We start from the raw sequence: 25,649 nt of genomic DNA, 5'->3' as shown, positions 1-25,649 counted from the left end.
CCTCCTAGCTGAGCCTTTCAAGTGGTCATGCTGAGGTGGGACTGAACCTTGGACCTTCTGCATGCGAAGGAGATGCTCTACAAAGGATCTTGTGAGAGGTGGATAAATTCCCTCCACCTTCCCTCCACTTTAAATACAGGACTGTAAGGTGAAGTAACTGCATAGAATTGCACTGGAAAATGTAAACCTCTGGATGGGGAAAGCCTCAGTTTGAACCTTGCTTTCACATCAGGTTGTCTCAAGCAAATTACCCAGCGAGGCTTCTCCTTCACTCTCCACCTCTACCATGTCAGGACAATTGCATGGGCCAACTTGTCAAGTTGTTGCAATACAATATATGGACCATTCAATAGTGTTCAAGTAATTCATCTCCTTTGGCACCACAATATCCCACGAACAACCAAAGCAAAATATATATGTCTCCAATATCCTGCTTTTATAGGAAGGTAGCACCCATCCCATGAGTCAGATCCAGTGAGCTTGGGGTTCCCTCCAGCTCGGGAAATTCCAGGAGAGTCAGAGAAGGTAGAGTTTGGGAAAGGAAGGGAGTGGTGATTTTTATTCCTATGGGTGCACCCACCCCACTTTATAAAATGGGGGGTTCACAGCCTCCAGGTAGGAACTCTTTCAGCACTACAACTGATCTCCAGACGACAGAGTATCCCTGGTGGAAATGGCAGACTCCAGAGAGCACCACTTCCCTTCTGAGCTCCCTCCCCTTCTCAAACTCAATGCCCCCCAACCATCTCCAGGAATCTCCCAAGCCAGAGTTGGCAACTCTCACTCCTGTGCATCAATGGGAGGCGCTTCTGTTCAAGTGAGATACTTGCCCACTTCCACCGATTTCATTCACCAACTTCCCCTCCCTGACATCACCTCACACATTATTCTGGAGGGAGGGGGTCCACCTGTCTTTTCAGATGGTTCCAAGGGCAAGAGAGAGGGGCAGAGATGCTTCTAGGGCGGGGGCTGATGGGTGGACCCAATTGGCCATGGTGGCAGGGGCTGATGGGAATTGTAGTCCATGAACATCTGAAGAGCCGCAGGTTGCAGACCCCTGTTCTAGGGGCTCAGGGAAATTTTGCTCATATTTCTCAGGGTACAATTCACTGAATACAAAGGTCACTTACATCCTTGCTTTCTGTGCTCTATAAAGAAGTCCAGTGATGAGATAGAGTTTCGTTTAAAAAATATATATATGCTACTTTCAGAGGAAACTTCAATGAAGACTGCAAGGCTACCTTATCTTGCAGAGAACTAGATAAGGCGGGTCACAGCATAAGGCCACGAAGTCACTGATCCTCTTTTAGAACGCCTAAAAAAATATTGCTGTCAGAGTTAAGTGCTCCATCCGGCAGGCTCAAAAAAACTCGACCATCCATCTAGAGAAAAATCAGACATGCTCCATAGAGATAACAATCTTGCAGCAGGAAGATACAAAACCAAGCAAATATTTCAAAAACCGTTTAACCAGAAAGTTGTAGTGTGGGAGGAGGCGGCTGGCCCTCCGCTAAACTCATGAGAGCAGAAGAGGTCAATCAGAGGTCCTTTTACTCACTGGTGGCCCACTCTTAGACAGATGTAGGAAATTGCCTAGGGTGCTGGAGGATGGAGGGGGAGTGCCAGGGGCATCAAAAGACATTTGCAAGGGAAGGCAGCCGACATCCCTGCCCCAGGGCCCTTCCATGGTCACTCAGCCTGCTGCCAGATTCATTGTGCTGGGCTGCACTCCCTCCCTGGAGGAACTGGCTGGCCACTGTGTGAGAACGGATGCTGGATTAATCATAGAATCATAAGAGTTGGAAGAGACCACAAGGCCATTCAGTTCAACCACCTGCCCATGCAGGAACATACAATCAAAACACTCCTGGTAGATGGCCATCCAACCTCTGTTTAAAAAGTGTTACTGCACTGCCTGGTAACTTTTAATAGCTCCAGACCAACCAGCTCTCGGCAGCGCAGAGGAACAGAAACGGGACCCAACACAGCGAGTATAGTGAAATAATAAAAGGTTTTATTGAGGGGCTGACCTACATGTCAGCACCTCCACAGCACAGCAACTGTGCTGCCTAGCAGCTTTACAATAACTTATATACACTTTCTCTCGCCCGAGAGTCCAGGGGAATACAGGACAGCCTACAACCATTCATTCACAAAATACATAACAACCAATCATACATCTACAAGTACATAGGAACCAATCAGAGTCCAGTGGGCAGTTCCCAGCTTCCTTCTTGAATTTCGCAGCAGAGGCAGGGCGAGGCGATGACGTAGGCACTGGCGGGAAAAACAGAAAAGAGTCCTTTGGGTGCTTGGGGTCAGGAAATGAAACTTAACGATGATGGCACCCTTATCTGCCTGCTGGTGGGATTAGGCAGATTGAGGCGCTTCTTCCGGGGTCCCTTTTGTCAACATCCATCCATGCTTTTCGTGAATGAAAGGGACATGCCCAGGTGGAGCAGGGGTGGATTCCTGCCTTGAGCAGAGGAGGTTCCATGCAGACACAAATACAAAAGATAGCTATAATTCCTACTTTCTGCCTAATACAGTGTGCTCCTACCTAACTTACACAGAAATAAAACATAGTTCCATCTTTATTTAAAGGCAAGATCAGAAATGGAATAAAATCACTTCTGACTCTGCTATCAAAACCTCCAGGGAAGGAGACTCCCCCACACTCCAAGACAGTGTATTCCACTGTCAAACAGCCCTTACTCTCAGGAAGTTCTTCCTAATGTTTGGGTGGAATCTCTTTTCTCATAGTTTGAATCCATTACTCCATGTCCTAGTCTCTGGAGCAGCAGCAAACATTCTTGCTCCATCTTCCACATGGCGTGATTAGATGGACTACAGGTCTGTTCTCATATTGTCCCTCCAGCTTCGGAGCTTGGGGCACGGCACCCCTCCTAGCCCCCCTTCCCCTGCAAAGGAGGAAGGGAGGGAGGAAGAGCAGGCAGCCTCCAGCTTTAAAGCGTTCCCTCCCTCTGGCTTCCCAGCATCCTCAGAGTACCCCAGCGCCATGGTGGGTCTGCATGCATTTGCCCACAGTTGGCCTAGAGCGCCAAAGGACCTTTAGTCAGCCCTGCATTTTACTCAACTGGCACTTCACATGAACTTCCTTAAATATAATAAATGATGCAGTCAGGCCAATAAAAGTCAGTGCAGCACAGTGTTGCACTGGAAGCTGGGAACTGCAATCCTAAAAATACTTTTCTGGGAGTAAGTACGATTGAAGAAAATGGGATTTTCTTATATGAAGATCTGCTTAGGCTTGCTCCCTAGGTGATCTTGGATCCATCAGTCACTCTCATTCTCTGTTAGAGCAACCTACTTCACATTTTATCTCCACCTTTTGAGGATAAAATGGAGACAGGGAGAGAATAATGTTTGCCACCCTCAGCCCCTGGGAAGAAGTGGGAGGGGATAAAATATGCTAAATAAATATGTGACAGGGAAGTTCTCTTTTCCTTGCCCATGTGCACTTCTATGTTAATCCCAAACTCCACTCACAACTTTATCCATGGGGTAGATGCATGAACACACACGAGGCACAGGCCCATTGTGACCATGTGTATGCTGAGAAATGTTGACACTTGCTCCCTCCTTTACATAAAGGAAGATTTTCTGTTTGGTTAGGTACACATTTACACTCCACTCTGCAGTCCAGTGTGTACACTCCAAGCCAACTGATCCTATATTTGGCAATGGAGGAATGCAGATAGTAAAATTCCCCGTTGAATCATACCCAGGGGCAGACACTGGTTTCACACAGTGACCTTCTCTTATGCTTTTCTGTATTCAGTTGCAAGCTGGTTTTAAAGAGGGACTCTACCAAACTTTTAATACACGAGTACAATTTTCCTGAAAATTCAGCTTGATATGTTAACTCCTACAACATCTACTTAAAGTAAGCCCCCTTTAGTACAGACCCTCTTTGCATTTGTTTTCATTCGTTGCCTGACTTTCAGCCTGATTTATTACTTCCTGTTCTCTCCAGACTGGCAGGCGACTCTTCACTTGGTCGCAAGTCAAAGCCTTTGCAAAGGCATCTCTTCAGGCTGGTGGATCTTCCCTCTCTCTTCAACCGAACCACTGACACTTTCCATTAGACGTTGTTGGAAAGCAATTTAGTTGAGGGGTCATGTCCCCTTCACCCAAGTAATGGAAAATTTCCATCTCCACTGAGGAATGCAGTGGCCGTCCACGTCGAAAGCTCTCACTCCTCTGCACAGTCACTTGCGATTTTGTTACATTTTGTGGCGACTGCTAGACAAAAAGCACTCCCTTGGAAATGTGTGTGACCAGGTGCCTTCAAATGAAACTGCACAGCATATTTTCCTTACCACAACCTGAAAGGAGAAATAAAAGGACCGCACCAGTCACTGGGGATAAAAAATAAGGCCAAGGCTGACGGTGCAAAATAGGGGAAAATATATATTTTATTACTCAGATACAATTCCCTCCGCAGTTCGCCCAAGAGGAGAATTTGTAATAATATGTGGTTACGTTACTGAGTTTATAAAAACAGTTCTTTAGTTAAAATTACACAAACAAATTAAAATTATGTTAAAATTCAGAATACAAATTATACCATGAACAAAACGTATTCTGCCTTGGGAGTGGCACAAAAGAGGACAAAAATACTTGTGAGAGGTATGATAAAACTGTCCAGCACCTGATAGGTTTTGGCACACATTTAAAAAAGACTTGACAGCTAAAGTGAATGTTACTACCAACCCAGTAGGGCTTTTTTTCTGTGAGTATCAATTAATGAGGGTTGCCACCAGAAGGACCTTTCTACATATTTGATGATAGGCTGAAGCTGTATAGACTGATTTGGGACGCCGACGCCAATTCCAGATATAAATTTAATCCTTTAGGTGTCAGTGTCTGGAGTCTAATAATCCAATTCACTAATTTCTTCAATTAATTTTTACGAGTTATTTTCTGCACACTCCTGTACACAACATCAGAGAGATCATGATAGTTTTCAGTAACGTGTTTAGCTAATGGGGCAACTTGTTCTTTTCAGTTTTAATATTGCTTTTGTGTTCTGCAATACGTTTTAAAATTCTTTGATGTTTTTCCAACATGAAGTTTATTGCAGGGGCACTGAATGATGTACATAACCTGTGTAGAGTTATATGCTGTAAAATATTCTAGTAACAGATGTTGTGATTGGAGTGTATAATAATGGTAATCTCTGCGATAGTTAAAAACATGCCTGAGTAAGAAAGTGTATGGGGATAATGGTTTTGCACCACCGGCTCATTGGTCTATTTTTTTTACGTAATGCAATCGAAACCATTCTTTCTCTATCAGGAAAAGCAATAACAGTAATGCAAAAAACATCAGCGTATGACATAACTTTATCCTACGTGCCTTTGCTTTGATGCTCCCTGATACACTCTGGAGTTTTAATGAGCATTCCACGCTGTCAGAGAATTGAATCTGTCCAAATTCTTTAAAAATTTCAGGAACTCGTCTCTCACCTCAATTTTACTTCTTAATAATCTGGGGGTGTGGTGGTGTTGCTGTCAAGTCACCTCTAGGTTTTCAAGAGATGCTCAGAGGTGGTTTGCTTTCACCTGCCTCTGCATTATGATCCTGGTATTCCTTGGAGGTCTCCCATCCAAATTCTCGCCAGGGTCAGCCCTGCTTAACTTCTGAGATCTGACAAGATCAAGCTAGCCTGGGCTATCCAGGTGAGGGCTTGGTACCCCAAACTACAGTTTCTAGTACTAACAACACAATCCATCACATCTCGGCTGTGAAAATTCTGTGATAAAAATTACAGTTGGCATGTGGTATGAACACCTTCAGATAATAGCTCTGTTGGAAAAATTAAACCCCCAGGATCAGATTGACAAAAAGCCAAGCCAGTGTTGATGCTTTCCCTGTTGCTTGAAATCCATTCCCTTTGTTGTCAATTCACTTTCATAATCTTCTATCAAATGCCCAAAATGAACAAAAATGTGTCATGGTAACTTCAATAATGCCCGTACTTAGAAATATTCTGTAAAAGCAAATTATATAATTATCTCTTCAGTGAACAATGTTTGCCTTTCTTCCTCTTGTGGTCATATTCTGCCATTCTACTACTGTAAGCATTAGTTATATGATACTAAAAATATAACAAATAATCTCATGTACTTCGAGCCTGAGTTATGATGGATATATTCACAAGGCTGGAATCACCACCACTCTTAAATGTCCCTGTTTATTACAGGCTGTCTTGAGAATTTCATAAGAGGCTGAATCAATACAAGCCATCTTGAGGACTCGCTGTCTCCGAATATAAGCATGTAGAGAGTCCTCAATAACTCCTGTGAACTGCACTCTCTGTTCTGGCTTTGGAACAGCTTTCTCTCTGTTTATCAGTAATCCCTGTGCTTTTGTTGCCTGGGTGGTGCAATTTATTCCTTGCAAAGTCTCACTCTCCATGTCTGCAGCCAATAACAAATTTCCAAGATACGAGTGAAATTGAAAGTAGCGTCCTTTTAGATATGATACTAGCACTGCAACCTGCTTTGACATCACTTGGGAGATAGAGGAAGGACCGAAGAATTGCAGTAAGTGTTGGCAGTTTGTCACACACACACACCCCACCCAACTTTCCAACTCAAAAAGAGATATTTCACGTGAACAGCAGTGGGCACATGGAAGCAGACATCTTTCAAATCCAGAGGTAAGAATCACGAATCTTTTTACCAGGAACCAGATCCTTTGTGTTGTGATAATCCTGGATCTTCTTGAGGTGAATATATTACCGTTATATGTAATAATGAAGTGGCTAGTCTACTGCCAGTTATGAAAACAACAAAACCAGACTAGTCACAGACAAGGAAAGGGGTCTCTGCAGCCTCAGACAGACTTGACAAATATGCAGAAAAGTGACATCGTGCAGCTACTTGAAACAACGTCCAGGGCTTACCCTGGGCACTGGGTCCCCCCTCCACATCTCTCCCCATCCATTACAGCTCCAAGATCCACCACATCATCTCCTTATAGCAGTGCCTTTTGTCATGAGCCAGCCCCTGGGTACTTACCAGAACACAGAGGACTCTGAGGCAGAGCCTGAGGGCACAGTGAAGCCAGAGGAGGCTGCTCCCAAAGACCAGGCAGCAGAGCCGATGCCCAGTCCTCCCCTGCCTGATGGCATACAGGTGGAGGAGCCTGCAGATCCTCCTAGGGAACCCAGTGATGAGCCAGCTGTGCAAAGGAGGCAGAAGCAGAGGCTGCTACTGCAGAAGCACAGAAGGAGTGCTCATTTGGCAGCAAGGTATGGGAGATTAGAAGTCTCTGCATCTGATGACTCCTTGCAGAATCCCAGCCCCCTGAACAAGGCTCTCTATATAAGCCTTGCTGTGAGCTTGCTTCTGCCTGGGTGCAACAAGTGTATTCCCTGTTGCTTCTGTGTGTCTGATCTCCAGCCTGCTGATCTCCAGCCTGTTTGCCTGATTTCCTGTGCTATGACCTGTTGGACTGACTTGTGACCATGCTTTTGCCTGCTGCCTGCCTTGACCCACTGGACTACCTTTTGACTGCGATTGTCTGCTGCCTGTTCTGTCTTGTGAGATTGGACCTGACCATGCCCTGCCTGCCTGCCTGCCTGCAACACAGGCACTGAAATCGGCATCTCCTGGTATCTTCTGCCATGGCAGTTGACCCAGAGCGGCTCCCAAAGTTCTCTGCCTCAGCATCAGGGCCAGGAGTAGCTCCCAAAGTGCTCCATTGTGGCAGCTGGGCCCAGCGCAGCTCCCAGAACACTCTGGCACAGCAGCTAATCTTGGAGCCTCTCCACCATCTGCCACCACCATAGCCAAGCCCAGAGCCTCTCCTGGCATCCACTGCCACTGTGATCAAGCACAAAGAAGCTCCCAGCATCTGCCACCATGACAGCTGGACACGGGGTGGATCCCCACACTGGCCATCACTAGCTCACCTGCTAAGTGCATTGCCTATGCATATGCAAGATTTTTTTTAATTTTGGGGGAAGCTTTTATTGTCCTGTCTCCCTCTGCCTTCACCTTCAGTGGTGAAAAGCCTGATATCCATCCCTGAGGGGTAGTACATTCATTTTGTAATAACTGACCACCAGCAACAGCATTCATGGCACTTACTGCATCTGGATTCCCCTTCTCTTTTGCTACGGAGGTGACCATCTGCTTAAATTAAACTTGACGAGGTAATTTACCAACGGCACTAAGATTTTACACGTTTTTAAAATACCCTCGAGTTAAGAGAAACATTCAATCCATACTGCTATTTGCGGCAGGGGGAAAAGGAACTTGAAACGAGAAACTGTGAACCGTCCCCATAGAATCCACACAAACAGCAGAGGGATGCTGGGAAGGTCAAGTCCTCTGGAATCTGACAATGATGAAAGATCCAGGATTGTCAGATGCGCTAGGACGGCGTGTGGCTTGTCCTTTCAGATTCTGTTTGATGTGGCTTTGGTTTTAAAAAATGAAGGATGTACCCACAGGGAGATTGCCCCCTGGGGCCACAGGCAGAGATGGGTGGTCATGGGACGCCAGAGATGAACTTTGATCATGATTTCCAGTGCCATCTCATGTTTTCAAACATTCTGGGGCAAGGTTCAAAAACACAAAGGCAAAACTTCCAGTACAGTTTGGCATCTATGAAATAAAATGTAGAACAAACCGGGCACATGGTGAGAACTAAAAGTCTAAGGATTTGGGGGAGTAAATACTTTTTTTAATTAAGCAGCAATATGGTGGATATGGATCAAGCAGCCAAGATTTAGAAACTGTGGTCACCGTTGTTTCTGGTTTCTCTCCAACCATCACCACGTTTGTCTCCTTGAAGACCTTCCTTCCGAGTCAAGGTGCCAAAGAGTTTCAGACGCTTTCAAGTTAAACTCTGAGTTTATTTTATCCTTTTACAAAATTTTTAACATATGAATATTGTGCTCGTGTCCTGTTTGAGATCCCTCCCACCCACTTATCTTTTTTAAACAACAATTTAAAATTTGGTGCTCACAGAGCTTTTAAATACATCTGTTGTTGCAGGGAATGGAAGGCCAGTGATGGATGCTGAGTGAAGGGGGGGGGAGGGGAGCACAGTGGGTGCGGTAAACCAGCGAAGGCGGTGAGGATCTGTTATGATTCCAGAGTACCCCAGCAAAGGAAAGCCCTCGCTCCGAGATTCAGCTGATCCCTTCTTTATCTCCAAGAAATGAGATAAAGGACAGAATACAGCAGAGAAAAGTAAAGGGCGCAAAAACATTCCGATGGAACATTTCTGACAAGCACATTTGAGAACTGGGGAAACCCACCAGTTTGCCTGATTCAAACCTGATTCACACACAACCTCTTCCTTCCAGTCTCCCTTCAATTCTAAGAAAAACCTTGGAGTAGCAGCCACGAGAGGATCCATTTTGTGGATAGATACGTCGCTTGACCAAACAGGCTATCCCCCAACCTAAAAACAAGCTTGAGGTGTAGGTGCTGTCTGCTAACGGGATGAAAAAACATGCCTTAGAGCAACTTTGAAACTATTCGGTTGATGAGAAACACAACCCTGGCAGACCTTTCAAAAGGAACCAGGTGTGTCCACATTTTTTTTAAAAAAGGACTGTTACCACCTGAATCTGAGCTCAGCAACTCCACTACTGGCTACGGCAGACAGAGCCCAGCATGCAGCTTCTCTCCGTAGCCAACGATGGCAGAGCTCTGCTAGCCCGCATGAGAAAGCGGCCTGCATTTGCTGGGAGTTCAGGCTGGGTTAGCTGTAACCAGCACAGCGAAGAGGAGGGACCGCTGCTGCCTGCCCTTTTAACATGCTCATTTAAGGTAGATTTTCTAGGGCCTGCCTGAACATACAGAAGTCTGGGGGAAAACAAGAGTGGCAATGCCCAGCCTTGAAAGGGCGAGCACAGTTCTGGACAACACCTTGAGGCCATTTTTCCAGCATGCACCATGAGGCTGCAGATGATCAAATATACTGCTGCACAATAAAACTTCCCTTTGAACTTTGCACAGGCCACTGAGCAAATGCATATGACACGTATATCTGTGGGGAATTAGTACTTTTAAATGATGGTTAAGCAATGAATGGCTGGTGGGAGAGTCTGCCCTTAGTAACCTTTTTGCTCTTCTACAAGGCAATTGAATATCGTAATTTAAATTGGGTGGAGGTGTGTGGGGGAACCACTAATGATGGAAACACCTTAGTGCCTAAATATGGGCTCACCACTGTAATATCTTGAGCCCCATTTCACTTGTGTGATACTCGGAAGTAGTAAGATACTGTGGCATGGTCCGTCCATCAAAAGCAAAATCCAAGCTTGTGTGGCCTCAATTTGCCTTGAGGTCATGCAGGAGAATGGAGTGGCTGATTTAACCCTTCAAGGACCCTTTCCTCTGTTTTCAGCTTGCATATCTTGTACTAATACGAGAGAGAGGAACAATGCAAAAAGGCCAAATATCCCAAAGGATTTGTAACCATTCAGGAGCAGTAGTTGACATATGCCACAGTGCAAAGCAGGTGAAGCTAAGATCCTGCTATAGTTAGAATACATTCACTAACATTTTCCCAAGGAGTGAATCCCCTCTAACTGTACTCTCATTAAATATAGTGTCCTTTCACACAGTTGTTCTATGGTAGCCGTAGCAGCACATAATGGTGCATGTTGGGCAGGAATCTGAATCCTTCATTAGCAAGGAGTAAGGCCTGATTGAAAGGGGATGCTGGCAAAGCAAAAGAGAATCCTTTTGTGATTTACTTATATTGTGCTTCAAACCATGCAAAGTAGCTACAAGTGCTTTGTTATGAAACTGTTACAACAGAAGGCCATAAAACGCCAGCAGATAGAAGGGGATCTTGTGTGCCAATTAAGTAAATGGAGTTGTTTCTATTAAGGTGCAGCACAGTATAAACAAGGCAGGCGCTAAGTCTGTGTGAAGTCACTCAAGGAAATGAGGCCTCGCCAGCCTCATGTTTGCATTGGGCCCGATATCAGAAGAGCAGCAGGAAAGAACTCAGGGTAAAGAATTTCTCATGGAATGGGTACTAAGGGTCCCTTCAGCAGACTTACTTTCTGTAAATGATGAACGAAAGCCAGAGAATCATCCAACCAACATAGAGAAATGCCTCATTTTCCATTTGGCAAAGACCTCAATTAGGGTCTCTGGAAGTAATACCCTGAAATCAAAAACCAGAAACTGAAAGCTCAGGAGGACAACTGATATGCAGCTGGCACTTTAAAAGTGGAGCACACAAAGAACAGGGAGGGTCCCAGCTCATGCACAAACACTTTGCACTTGGCTTAGGCATCCACGTAGTACTGCTTGCAGCAGGGAACTCAGGGCTGAAAAAGATGTGTTCACTTTTCTGAGGTCTAACAATGAACTGTAAATTGCAGGCTGGTGCTGCCTCAATTTACCTTGGGGCCAAACAGGGTAATAGGAGAGGGTGGTTTAATCCTTCAACTTCCACTTGGTTATGTTGTTCAGAAACAGCTTTCCTCACTGGGAAATTAACATTTTAAAGGAGAAAATAAGTCCTTTAAAACATGCATTTCCCCCTTAAGACATTAGCAAAGCAAGAAGCCTGATTTTAAACAGCAAAACGAAGAGGACGGTTACACCCCATCTCTATTCTTGGCATGGCCCAGAGGCAAATTGAGGCTGCCTGAAGTGCAGGGATGAGTCATTTTTGGAGTCTTGGTGGCTACTGGCAACCAAACCCAGCAATTTCCAGAATGCCAGAAAAAGCACTGGGGTCTCCTGCAGAAGAGAACGGAAGGAAAGAGAGAGACTTATACAGTGAATGCAGTCTGCAGGCGGCTCACTGAAGGTTGAGCCAGGACACATTTTGCTCGGCTGCCTGCACGCATGCTTGCTCCCATTCTCAGTGACACAGCACCAGCCTCCACACCTGTCAAGTGAAACTCTTGCAGGGCGCACACATGTGTGTGAGGGAGAACTGAGACAGAATCACCAAGATGCCAAGTCAAAGGGATTTCAAAAAGTCACTACAAACTTCCCGTAAAAAGGCTATGAAGCACAGCCCCATAGCAACAGCACACCAAACAGAAGCTTCTCGTGTTGCATAAGTAACGGGTAATTAAGACCTTTGAGCCAAAGGGGGTGGAGCTTAACACTTCTCACATAAGCAGGGAGAGGAGGTTTCGCCAGCCTTGTGACCTATCTGTGGCTTGTGGCCTATCTGTGAGGAACTGGATAGGTAGGCAGGTGGGGCAGCCACCATGGAACAGCTCTTCCATAAAAAGGAATATGGGACGAAGTGGGTGTCAGAAAGGGCCACAGTAGGGTTGAAGGAACAAGTGGGGAGAAATGCTTATCAGCAGTAGTTAGCTCCTTAGCAGCCACAGGAGAACAAACAGAAAAGGAGTAAATTTTTTCCCCAGTGGAAGAACAGCACCATCTCCTCCTGGTGCCCTGATTAGATCTCGCACAGGGGACACCATGAAGTAAGAGAGTCAGCTCCCCCACCCCACCCCACCCCAAATCCACCCTGCGCGACACTCCCCGAGAGCAGCACACCAGATCCTCAAGTACAGGGGCTCTCTTGGGGCTCCGATTTCCCCCAAGAGTGATATGGGGAGGGTACAAAATAACAGTGAAATTCCCCCTCCCCAAAAGAAAAAAAAAGGAAGCCTTACAAGGCATATCTAAAACACTTCCATTTTAAATAATAATTAATATTTTTTTTAAAAAACCCAGTTTTGCTCTTGGCTAACCCACTAACTGGGGGACTAACCAAAGTCTCAGGTTTTGTTTCCTCGGTATGTGATTCTAGGAGAGTCTTTAAATGAGGTCCCTCTGAGGCCGTTCAGTTCCTGTTTGTTTTCCCTCGGTGGGCTTGGGCAGGCATGGGATTCATGGACCATGTCCCAAGCGAAGGGGAAACAGTCTTGGGGGAGGTTTCTTCCTCCCTGAGGCTTGTGAAGGGACCTGCTTTCCACGTCACCTGCTGGCCTCATCCCAGAGGTCCGCAGCCAACAGGTTCTGTTCAAATGAACTTGAAGCATTTCGTCTTATCGTGAGGCAGCCGGGTCTTGAAGAGAACAGAGTCCACACGGAATTGGGTGTACAGCAGGGGCATGTAGCCGTACACTTTGACAAAGAAGTTGATGCATTTGTGTCGCTCGTGGAAGTGAGAGTCGTCGTGAGAAAGTGCCTGAGGACAGCCCGGGCAGCGGAAGGTCCAGCGAGAAGTCACCTGGACATAAGAGAACAGCACAATTGTCAAAAAAGATTCCCTCCAAGCCCATCACCAAACAAAGCACCACAAGAAGGTTCAGTGGACCAGTGTTGTGTTGATGGGATGACCCAAAGATGATTTAGCCAGACCGGAAGAGCTCTGCTGGATCAGACCCGTCGAGAAACATTTTTTCTGAAAGAAGGCGCAATCAGTTGCCCTCCAGGTGCAAACAAAAGAGGGGTGACAGGTTGTGCCATTCAGGGTTCCATGCTTCATCCCTTCCCTTTAGAATGTGTAAGAACCCTGAACAGAGTTCAGATATAGAATAATGAAGTCAAGCAATAAAGTTGGTGGGTCTGGGAACATGGACAAAGTGTAGAGATTGCCAGTGCTTGGAACAGACAGTGATTATTGTTTTGAAGTATCCGAAGAAGGGGGTTTTGACTCTCAAAAGTCCATATCCCAAGTATCTCGTTGGTATCTAAGGTGATACTGGTCTCATATTGCTCTACTGCAGATTAACACAGCTACAATTATTTGAAGGGAAAGACCTATAGTAGCCCACCCCCACAATTACTAAGTCCAAGGGAAGGAAATATACCCCACAGAAACCTAAACTGTGGCAACAAATTATGTGATTCCACAACAGAGTTTCAAATGATAACAAAAATGTCAGAGCATCCTTTGTTTTGATTTTTTTCTTCATTTTGCTTAAACCCTGTTCAATTATGTGCTGTACCTTGGATCCTGCAAAAGAAAGTAATCCTTTCCTTTGGAATTTGCATGATAATTATGTTGACTTCTAAGTCACTCTTCCCCATTCCAAACCCTCTGTCATGTTCGAGTAGATTCACTTTTTAAAAACTTGGTCAAGTCACTGATTTTTTACTACCGTCTTCACACACTCTGGGATCTCCATGGGCCAGAGTTTTGTTTTCCTCTGATGTCGCTTTATGCAGCAATAGCCAGAGTGTTGAAGAAGAAGAAGGGTTGGATTTATATCCCCCCTTTCTCTCCTATAGGAGACTCAAAGGGGCTGACAAACTCCTTTCCCTTCCCCCCTCACAACAAACACCCTGTGAAGTAGGTGGGGCTGAGAGAGCTCAGAAGAGCTGTGACTAGCCCAAGGTCACCCAGCTGGCGTGTGTTGGAGTGTACAGGCTAATGTGAATTCCCCAGATAAGCCTCCACAGCTCAGGTGGCAGAGCAGGAATCAAACCTGGTTCCTCCAGATTAGAATACACCTGCTCTTAACCACTATGCCACTGCTGCTCCTGAGAGAACCCCTAGCTCCCAACTGTCTAGAGTTTTGGAGGAGAAATTCTGGGTGAATGGCAACATTATCCCTGCCCTTATCCCATTATGAGGGGAGGAGGGAGAGGGACAGAATCTGTCCATCCCAAGTCACCACAGTCAGGATGAATATATGAAGCTACCTTTCACCACTTATGGGCCACTGGTCCATCCGCTTCTGCATGACCCATTCTGACTGGGACCTGCTCTCCAGAATCTCGGGCAGCCTCTCCAATCCCTGAGATTTCAAAGCCTTTCAACTTGAGGTATTTAATTTTTTCTAGATGCCAACAACCGAAACAGTAAATCTGCCCAATACCACCATTAAAAAAAATCATACACAAAAAACTCAGTGCTGCAACCAAACGACAACTAACGCCATAAGGGTGTTGTGGGTTTTCCAGGCTGCATGACCGTGTTCCAGTACCATACTCTCCTGACATTTTGCCTGCATCTGTGGCTGTGGATGCCAGCCACAGATGCAGGCACAAAATGTCAGGAGAGACTGCTACTGGAACACAGTCATGCAACCTGGAAAACCCACAACACTCTAGTGATTCCGGCCGTGAAAGCCTTTGACAATACAACTAATTATTGTATTAAAAAGACCATGCTGCATCACCCAAACATTAGACTACCTCAATGTCATCCCCCTCCCCTGTCCAAATCTCCTGAGGCTGTTTTCAGAAAGACAGTAAGTCTAGAATATGGATGGGGGGAGGGGCTCAGCCTGCAAAGCAGCTACTTTACTACTGAGCTACACCTCCTTCCCAAATAAGATGCTCAGGCTGGGACACCTTGAGACCAGACCCAATTTGGCTGACCAATATCTCCTGGACTGAATTCCAGGTAGATACAAACAAGGGCCAGGACACAGAGGACTGTTTAAGGTACAATGAAGGGCTCTGCTCAGTGAGGATCTGACTACCTCTTTGAAAACTGCACCTCACCGTGCACAGCCCCCCCAGCCATAAACAGCTTCCTATACATAAGTACAGCAGTCAGTCACGGGAGCCAAAATGTGAGAATCCCTCTGAAGGATGGGGAACTTGCTCTGCTCTTCAGACATGCCAAGATGTGCAAGAGACCGCTTCCTCAAGAGACTTCTTGCAAGCACGTGGTGGAGCTCCGCCCTTTTTGAAACCCAGCGGAAGCAGCCTGGAAGTGGGCATTCGTGCCACCCTTAGCACAGAGGCAAGTTCGCCCTGCTGGAAGCTCCTTGGTAATTAGAGACAAAACCACACAAAAGCGCAGCACGGCGGAGGGGAGAGGGGAGACAAGAGGGAGCTGTAAAGCATACAACAAGAGAAGCGCTCTCTCTTTGGTCTCAACGGGGGTTGCATTTGCCAAAAAGGATCGCTGTCACAGAGGAACACGTGTATATGGTTTGGGGAAATCAGGGAGCCTAGAACAATGGCTCCACTGTGTGAGCAGATAAGGGAAGAGCCGTTGCCAAGGAAGCTTAAATTCTTCTCAGGGTAAGGCGCCAGGAGGTCTTGAAACAGAGATGCCAGTAGTGAAGTCCAGTTGCCTGATTTCTCGCCCCTACGTGCAGTCCGATCTTAATTCACTTTCCCCTAGCTCTCTCCTGTGAATATGCGCATGGTCATACATATGGAAAGCATGGTCAACAGAAAGGAGTAGGAAAGAAAGAGACAGTGACAGAGAGACAGAAAAATGTGCACCAGCCATTCTCAGGGGAGCCCCACTTGCGACCCTACTGAGAGCAAGGTTCATCCACCCCTCCGTGAAGCAAATCCCCCTCATTTTTGATGCCAGCCTATGAGGAGCTTCTCTGATGCTGCAGCTGGTCCAGCTGCAGCTATAAACCTGCTCTTCTTCTCCATTCCAGCTGCACTGCAGAGCCAAAAGGTCAAAGCAATTACCTAAATTGGCCCAGTAGATTTTGCTCTGGGGAAAATGTCAGCTAATGACAACAATGAATTAAAAAGGCTCTGGAAGCATTTGCTGTCCCCACCTATGGAGCTTTGGAGCCTCATGTCAAGGGCTGTGCAAGCTCCGCCCAGACTCTTCCTCTGTCCCGCCTCAGACAAAGCGTCTAGGAAGATACAGGTTCTGTTCTCAGGAGTGGTAGACTTATCTAGTCAGATTCATCTAACAAATATGCTTTTCCTTGAGGACATTAAGCTTTGGCAAAGGCTGGAGGAAAGGAAGGATGGATGGGAATGGAAATCGTGGGTGAACAAAGGTGAACTGAGGAGGCCAAGACAAAGTGCTTACTGGGAAAGGCCACAGAACAGCATGAGGAACTGAAGGCACTATTAGGCTTGCTCAGGCTTTTGTAAGGGCAGATGTTCTAAGCATAGAGGGTCATCACCTAACTCAATCCCTTGCACTGAGACAGAACTGAAATGTAACGCAAAAGCTAGATCAAGGCAGAGTTTAGAAATGGTGAAGTTGCATTTGTTTTCATGGGAATCCAAGCAAACTGGTTTTTGGTTACTACCGTGTTTACCTGAAAATAAGACAGGGTCTTATATTAATTTTTACACCAAAAGATTTTCAGGGTAGGGTTTATTTTAGGGGAAAATACGGTATTTTCACAATTCATTAAGGCGGGCTCTCTGCAGCCCCATTGCTTCCCTGTCACGTGTGATGCAAGCTGCATCCTCATTGGCAGAGAGCACCCTGCTGGATCACACCATCCTGATCTGTAACTATACCGGTAGGGCTTATTTTTGGAGTAGGGCTGATATTTTAAGCATCCTCCAAAAATCATGAAAAATCATGACAGGGCTTATTTTCAGGGTAGGTCTTATTTTCGGGGAAACACGGTATTAGGGAATCAGAAAGTCATCCTTGGGAATCAGAAAATTACCTTTCTTCATGTGCTGATACATTGTTTCAACATGTTTGTTCTGACACAGTGCTTCTATGAGACAACTAATTTTGCTTTTCCAGACAACATAAGGAATTGAATGCTAATGTTTTATACCAAATGCTTACCTTGATGGGTGGCTTCCTGGTGATATGAGAGACCAGGAAGTTCATAGCAATATCCTCACAGTTGATGTAGTCATCTACCATATCACGGATGGCCTGTGGCATCACATATGAATACAGGTAGGCATAGTACTGTGGAAAGATTGGGCAACAATCAAAGGAGTGCAAAAACTCTACAAAAGGCCACTGAAACCAGTGGGAAAATCTCTTTCGGTGATCAGATTTAGCATGACACTAAGATATTACCTACCCATAGACTCAAATACGTACACAGTGGGAAAGGTGGGAGAATAGTCTCATACAAACTAACAAATATGTTCCAGAAAACATAACTGCCATGATCTCAAGTGGGATCTTGTTTATGGATGACACAACAGAATGTAACGAAACCATCTAGTCCAGCATTAGATTTTGAACAGTAGATCACCAGATGCTTTCATTAACTCACTAGAAGGACATGAAGGTGATGTCCTTCTGTTGCTTGTTCTCACTATCCGATATTCAGAAGTTCCATTTTGCCATCATAACTTAGCTGTTATATGCGTTGATCCAATTTGCTTGGTTGGATAAGAGTGGATCTATTTTAGGACTGTCCTTCCCTCCCAGTTTCTGAAAAGAGTTAGATGCTCTCTCCAGAAATCATGCAAGAAATGGCTTTAAATGCCACAATCTTCCAGTCCTGGATAAAAGCTATGTTTTCTGGAACCAAACAATCAGAAACTAAGACATTGACGTCAAAGTTCCTGTTCAAGAATTCCTGGTATTCACTAATGATCAGTAGGATTCTGGTTTTGGATGACACAACAGAAGGCAGGAACAACCACCAGCAGTAGCTTCGCTTACTCCAGCTCCAGCACAGAGAACGATGGAATTGCCAAAGCAGAACATTTTTGCACTGCAACAGCCCAGAAAAATGCTGAAATTACACTGGTCATGCACTCAATCTCCCAGGGTCACCCTCTGCACTCTCTTGAGATGCCAAGATCAACCTCGGGTCAACAGCATTTCTATTTCTGTACCGCACTAGCTCTGGCAAAGCTGAAACATGTGCGTAGAAGAGGAACTCACACAGCTAATTTTCTTGCAACCTTCCTTATTTCAAAAATACCTGAGCTAAATCAGAACCCATCCCAAGGGAATGGGGGCCACTGCACACCACTCGACCTTACCTTGTGAAAGAAGGCAGCGCCCGTCAGCACCATGGACAGTTCACAGGAGTAATTGGAGTTGTAGAGCCAGGACTGATGGGGGACGTCCCATGCGTGGTACCGCCCAGGGAACCCAACAATGCGGTCCCTAGCCTCTCTCCAAACCCTGCAGATAGGAAGAAAAGAACCTCAACATGCAGGCAAGGAAAGCAACATGCTTCGAAGGCAGCAAACCATAAGCACTGCCAGAGAAACCGTTTTCCCCCTGCGTCAATGACAATTGTCTGAAACAATTTATAAAGCATCATATGCTGTTCACCATCATTACCCTATATGTCAATCATTCGTGTACAGAAAGAGGACATACACACCACAGGCCAGATGCACCACCCAGTCCTTCTACAAATAAACACAGAAGGGGCCTTTTCACGCTAAACAACAGAGCTTCTTCTATTTCACCATTTTAAAAAAACCTCTTTTATATTTGAATTTTGTTATTTATTTATTTGTTAAACTTCTTATACCCCCGAAGGGCTCTTGGCAGTGTACAGAAAATAAGATACCATTAAAACACCATAAAATTACAATCAGGTAATTGAAACCATAAATAATTAAAACACAGCAGCGTAACAAAAACCTGACAACAGATGGCGACTCCTCCTACCCCCCTTGGGAGGGGACTGGGCACAATAATAGTAGCAGTAGCCAGTTGTGATGGTATGCAGGGGATGGCACATCAGTGACCGGCCTCCCCAAAAGCCCGGTGGAACAGCTCTGTTTTACAGGCCCTGCGGAACTGCTCAAGGTCCCGCAGGGCCCTGATGGGCAGAGGAAGAGTGTTCCACCAGGCAGGGGCCAAGGCAGAATGCACTGTTTTCAACACATTACAGGCTACAAAGTGGCACAGGGGAGCCCTGGAAATCCCAGCCACTTCCTTGAAGGAAAAGACTACTAGGGAGAAGAGGGGAAACAAACGAGATAGGGTTGATGTGACTTTAACAATGGTTTGTCCTTAGGTATTCCAATTTTGCAAATGTTTCTTTTGAGCCTTTTACTGCCTCAAAGACTTTGTCCACAACGCCCCTTGTCATACAGCGGTTAATACAAGTTTTCTTTTCTGGCAATTACGGAGTGCAGACCCAATTTCAGTGATTATTCTTAACATGTATCCAGACAATAGAATCATAGTGTTGGAAGAGACCCCTAGGGCAATCAAGTCCAACCCCAGCTATGCAGGGACACACAATCAAATACATCACTATCCTCTGAAAACATCTGGGAAAGGGGATTAAAATATACTCTGTACCAAGTACATTAAGAACTATTGTGAGAGCTGCCCCCACCACTAGAGAAAGCACAGCCAAATCAGGGAAAGGGAGAAAATTCTGCCACTCTCTCTTGAAAGCTCGCGTCAGATTTACCCTGCTGAACAACAGCACTTTTCCAAATAACTCCAAAGCATATTTTTCTCTCTTCACAACACTCCCACGTCTTTTCATGGCGTGCCTAAGAAAAGCAGCCACACATCTGCTTTGTAATGATACTATAAATAGAAGCATGGAACTTAAAATAATCATACTTCGTGAACCAGCTTGTTTGTGCAGCAGGAATTGTAACAAAAGAAAGGAAACGAGGAGGAAGGTGTTTTTGCACAGCTAATTCTCTTGAAGCTTTCTTCTAGCACGGCTGTGGAGCATAAAACTCAAGTATGGGAAACCAAGAAGAATTGTTTGGAAGACAGCCTGAGAGACCAGGAACTTGTCCCTCTTCTCTACAGCCAACCGTACTTCTCGGAGATTCTTGCCTCAACTGGAGGAACGTTTCTGGGAGAGGAGAGCTCACTGTCACCCTCCTGTTTTTTGTCACTTGAGCTGGGCTGCTCTCTCACAGCTGTTTAGCTGGACTGATCCCTGAGTCAGGCTACATGGGTCATGGACAAGCGGGAGGAAACCTTCAATCTACTTCTTGAAGGTGATGTGAGATGCCGTGAGCTGTGCAGCAGGGCGGCTAAGAGAACAAGCTGTATGCCCATGGACGGTCCTGGTTGAAATCTCTGCTCTGCCACAAACTCACAGGTAGCCTCAGGCAAGCCTCCCTCCCAGCCTCTGATCCCGCCATCTGCAATTAGGGAATTGTTCTATGTTTCAGGGATGTTGCAAGATTACAACAGGATAAAGTACCTGACCTGATGTCAGGAGGGCCTCCAGACATTAAATGGGGTTCTGTTTTCTGTCATGGTAATGAGTTTCACTTCACTTTCGGTTTCCCGCTGAAAAGGTGCTTGAGAAAGACAGTTCTCAGAACTGGCTTCTTCTATGGCCATGCTGTCATCTGTCAATAAAGACTTCTGATTGAAATCACTGAGTCTGATATTGGTTGCAGATCTAGGGCTTGACACCTGACCAGTGTTGAACACTGGAAGTGTCTCTTGCATGCTAACCATCATTTTCAGTAGAAGTAGTAAGTCACTTTCCGAATATGCAGAATTGCCTTTTCCTGTGTGTTCTCTCCACACACCAATCTTTACTCGAGTACAAACCACAAGGGCAAGTACCGGAGGAAACAGCGCCATTACCTCTAAGTCCCAGCAACTTTTTTTTACAAATGCATTGGAAGAACTGGCTGACCAATGTTTACTATCAGCAAAATCCTTTCAACGAATAGAGAAAAGAGTGAATCAGACAGCTGCTCGGTTAAATTTTCTTTCAGGGAAGTTTGAGACTTTGGATTTTTCCTCCTATAGCGGTCGAATTTCTGAATGACTGACTAAGATGCATGACTGCCTGCCCCATCTTACCAAGCCCCAGTCAGAAGGGAATCTCTCATCCAACGCCCAGCAGGATGCCTCTCTTAGAACTTTCTCTTATGTACCCACAAGGGCAAGTAATGTGGCTGCAGCTTCGCACTCAAAGCACGGCTGCTTATCATTTTCATTTTTCAAAGGCACGGTTTCTAGTTCTCATGGGTATAGAGATCAGTCCCAAAATAAGCTCAAAACATAAAAGAAAAGCTCTGGGGTCCTAGTGGGCAGAGACACCACTTATTCTTTATGGCCATTGCTTTATGGGCTCCCAACTATACATCTGTGAGGACCCTTCGTTTGTTCTCCTGCGCTGCGTGGGTTCTTGACATATACCAAAAAAAAGATAATCGGTAATTAAAGAACGTTCCACGAGCAGAGAATGTGGCTTGGATCGGGGAGAGACAGCCTCAGCTGCCGGTTGTCCCAGAAACTAATTGTATGATTCTGACAAGTCACAGTCACCCTGCCTTTATCCGTACCTCTCCAAATACATACAATGGGGGAAACAACAGAGACTCATCTTACAGGATTCTTACAACCCTAAATCCAATAAGGATTTTCAAGTGGTTTGCAAGCTGAAAGTGGTACTTAAGTTATATTACGAATAACACACTGCTGCAAGAAAAATCTACATCGAAGAGCTAAGACAAGTCATTTAACCTCATCTCCTGCTTGACCGTAAAATGGAAGGAGGAGACAACAGCAGAAGGCTGAACAGATACGGTAATCCAGGGCCAGGGATAGAAAGATTCGAGCCAGCTGTGGCCCAGTCCTGAATAAAGTTTTAAGGGGTTCACTCACCGGAATCCAAACATGATCTCATCATGGCGAAGGTGGGCATCATCGTCAATAGACAAAATGGCTTCCGTCTCAATCTCATCCCAGGGCAGAAATCGGTTGTTCAGGCTGTTCTTCTCTGTGCGCACAACCTAGGAGACAGAAGTAATGTACTACTTTTTAAAACATACAATGCTTGCATGATCTTATAACCATTAGGAGCAGGCTTCCCAGCTCTAGAAGGCTTTAGGGGGATGACACATGGCCCTGTTCAACATCAACATCACAAAACTGCACAGTTTCAACAAAACTCTTTTTGGAGGCATGATAGTTGCTTTCCCACACAAAAGTAGCTTTGTGAGAGGGCAGTTTGGAGCAAGGAACTGAACATTGGATACTTACTGTGAGGGCTCCTTCTGCTCTGAGGTAAGGAGGGCATCTTGTAGCTAGAGTGTGTCCCACGGGCTGCTCAGGGAGGCAGGACTAAAACTTTCCACTTCCTGTCTCCCAGGTGGAATCTCATGGCTCAATGTAAATACTTTCTGAACTAGAGGGGGGAAAAACGATGAACTCAGGACAGTACACCAGTCAGAATGGTGTAGTAGTTAAGAGCGGTGGACTCTAATCTGGAGAACTGAGCTTGATTCCCCACTCCTCCATATGAGCAGCAAACTTTAATCTAGTGGACCAGGCTTGTTTCCCCACTCCTGTACATGAACTCTCTCACCTCACCTACTTCACAAGGTGCCTGTTGTGGGGAGAGGAAGGGAAGGAGTTTGTAAGCAACTTTGAGACTCCTTATGGTTGAGAAAAGCAGTGTATAAATCCTCCTCCTTCCTAATAGGATCAGTTAAACAACACTGTCATAGCAAGAAGAGTATTAGGCTAACAGTAGTCAAAATTAACAGTTGCTGAGGGAGAAGATGAACCCAGACTTCTGCCTTTCCACACTTTCCAAACATGTAAGTGATTCTTTCAAGCTTTATTGTTGTCTTTCTTCTCACTTTGGCAGCTACTCAGATACTTATCACATCCTTCTTCACTCGGGGAGGGGGGGGCACACAAGATATCCTCCATACTTCAGAGCAGAGGGAACCCTCATGGAAAGTTACCAAGGTTCTCTTCTCGCTCTGAGGAGGGCAGCATCTTCTAGCTAGGGATTTTCACAAGTTGTCTCCCTCAGTCTTTGGGCAGGAATTATGAATCATTTGTTGCAGAACTTGGCACCCAAAAGTCGTGGTCAGCTGAAGTAAAAGAGTTTATCTTGTTGTTCCTGATCGGTATGATCATGTGGCCACCTTCCATGTCTCCTCAACTGAGGCTTGATGACTGAAGGCAGCACTGGTGGCTGTACTTGTAACAGAATGATCAGTGATACTTGTGGGAACAGGAAGGTTACTGGATTTATAGCCTTATGTAGTAAGTTATGATCTGACCCAGACATCTACTTTCTCACATTTGGGGTTCTCAAGGAAATGAATTAACAGTCCATTTTCCTGATTGACTTTGTGAGATTTCTGGAAGTCATAAACGCTCCTGGAGTGCTCAGGAGCAGCAGCAGCAGAAGGCCATTGCTTTCACATCCTGCATGTGAGCTCCCTAAGGCACCTGGTGGGCCACTGCGAGTAGCAGAGTGCTGGACTAGATGGACTCTGGTCTGATTCAGCAGGCTCTTTCTTATGTTCTTATGAGTGAAGGTCCCAATATGGAAGTGTTTTGGAGTCACAAACCTGTTGATGTATTCTTGATCTTGTATGGCTTGCCAATCTCTGTTTTTCTTAGGAACCATAAAAAATAAGAAATAGACTCCTGATTGTCTCTCACAAAAAAGAACCAGTTCTGTTGCTCTGACCGTCAACAAATGTTCTATGACAGTTCTATAAGGTTCTTGTGTGTTTTTCCTTTAAGAATGATCTGGGGGAGGTATGAAATCTATCTGGAGGAAGACTGGAAAAGTCTATGGCATAACCACATTGAATAATCTGTTGTACCCAATGAACTGGTTGTTATTGCAGTCATTGAACCTGGGACACTTATAGACTCCCCCCCACCTGCACAAGCCTGGCATCAGTTTTCCTTGTCTGAGGGACCTATTGGTCTTGTTGGTAGCATTGGAACTAGATTTGTAGTATTGGAAAGGGGAAGACCAGTTAAGGACCCCCTGCTGTTTGGACATTGTGCTCCTTTCTGGTCAGGACTGGATTGCAGAAGCATGCAGTAGGAACAAAAGGAAATTTGGTAGAAAGGTCTCCTGTTGTCCTTCCAAAGAATTCATGACATGGCTTTTTTCTTGTATTTGGTCTCCACTAGTATATTGTCCAGTGTGTCCCCAAACAGTCTGGATCCTTGGAAAGGGTAGGCCATCAGTACTGATTTGGAGTGAAGGTCTGCTTGCCATACCTGTAGCGATGGGTAGCCACAGAGTGGGCTGAGAAGATCATAGTGTGTAGGGATGCATCTGCCAGGAAGGCCTTAAGGACAGGATCTGCTCCTTCTGCAGCTCTTCTATTATCACTAGAAATGAGCTGACTCAGTTTTTGGGTCCAAAAGGGCTGAAGTGGCTGCTGCTCTTATGGCTAGAGCTGCTGCTTCATGGGATTTCCGGGGTGTGAAATCTGCCTCTTTGTCTAGTGGGTCCTTTATGGAGACCACGTCATCTTCCGAAAGGAGATCTGTGGACTGTATGGATGAGATGGGGGCATCCATTAAGGGGACCTGTAGCATTTTCATAGAATGTGTGATTAAAGAATATAGCTTTTTTTGTGTGGCTTTGGGGAACTGCCTGTTTGCTAAGGGAAAGATTTCCCATTCTGTCTTCACCAGCCTCTCACAGTGTTCTGGAAAAGGAATGGGTTTAAGCAAGGAGATAACCTCAGCAAGAACTCCTTGGCCCCCTTGGTCTGGACCGGCCCTCTTGGAGCTCTTCAACCAGACCAGGCTCCTCAAAGATATCCAGTGCCATGATGGCCTTAGTCAAAAGCGACTGATGATCTTCCCTGTTAAACAGTTTGGCTGGCTTGTTCTGCTGTGATTAGCTCATTCTCAAAGGAGAATTCCCCTTCCTCCTTTTCATCATCTGAGAGGGAAAACGGCATCACATTTCCCTGACATCTGATTCAAATAATCCCTTGCCAGGGGGCAAGGCCTGCCAGTGCTGCTGCTCTGGGCAAAACTGGCAGCTGTTAGGGGACCTTTTTGTAGAAGGATTCATTTTCGCTCTTTTTTCCTGCAGCACGTTCAACCACTTTTGTTTTGGCGCCTGCGGCTCTAAAGTCCTTGTCTCCTCTCCCTCAACATTTTCCAAGCTGCTTTGAGACATGAGGATCCCTGCTGTGATGAGGAAAGTAAACCCAGGTCCATGTCCTTGTTGAAGAGATAATCACCTCCATTTGAAATTTGCTGCTCAGTGCATCTTCCATTAGCAAGTGAGAGGGAAGCAGGAGCAAAGGAGGTCAGGAGCTAGACAAGAC

At 45.6% G+C, this 25,649-nt stretch overlaps 1 protein-coding gene across 7 annotated transcripts in view; it reads right to left on the bottom strand.

Annotated features, from left to right (window-relative positions):
* Positions 1-8,872: 8,872 nt before the first annotated feature.
* The window catches only part of EXTL3 (exostosin like glycosyltransferase 3), a 178,447-nt gene continuing 161,670 nt past the window's right edge, over positions 8,873-25,649 (bottom strand). For all 7 annotated transcript variants that reach the window (XM_048517072.1, XM_048517103.1, XM_048517064.1 and 4 more), the window contains 4 exons: positions 22,204-22,331; positions 18,621-18,765; positions 17,455-17,583; positions 8,873-13,212 (listed from right to left, as the gene is read on the bottom strand). In XM_048517072.1, coding sequence (XP_048373029.1) covers positions 13,003-13,212; positions 17,455-17,583; positions 18,621-18,765; positions 22,204-22,331 — 612 coding nt within the window. In that variant the 3' untranslated portion in view covers positions 8,873-13,002. The remainder of the gene's footprint in view (positions 13,213-17,454; positions 17,584-18,620; positions 18,766-22,203; positions 22,332-25,649) is intronic.

The sequence above is a fragment of the Sphaerodactylus townsendi genome, linkage group LG01, assembly GCF_021028975.2.
Source record: "Sphaerodactylus townsendi isolate TG3544 linkage group LG01, MPM_Stown_v2.3, whole genome shotgun sequence".
Taxonomy (NCBI): Eukaryota; Metazoa; Chordata; class Lepidosauria; order Squamata; family Sphaerodactylidae; genus Sphaerodactylus; species Sphaerodactylus townsendi.
This window is presented reverse-complemented; position numbering and strand designations above follow the sequence as displayed.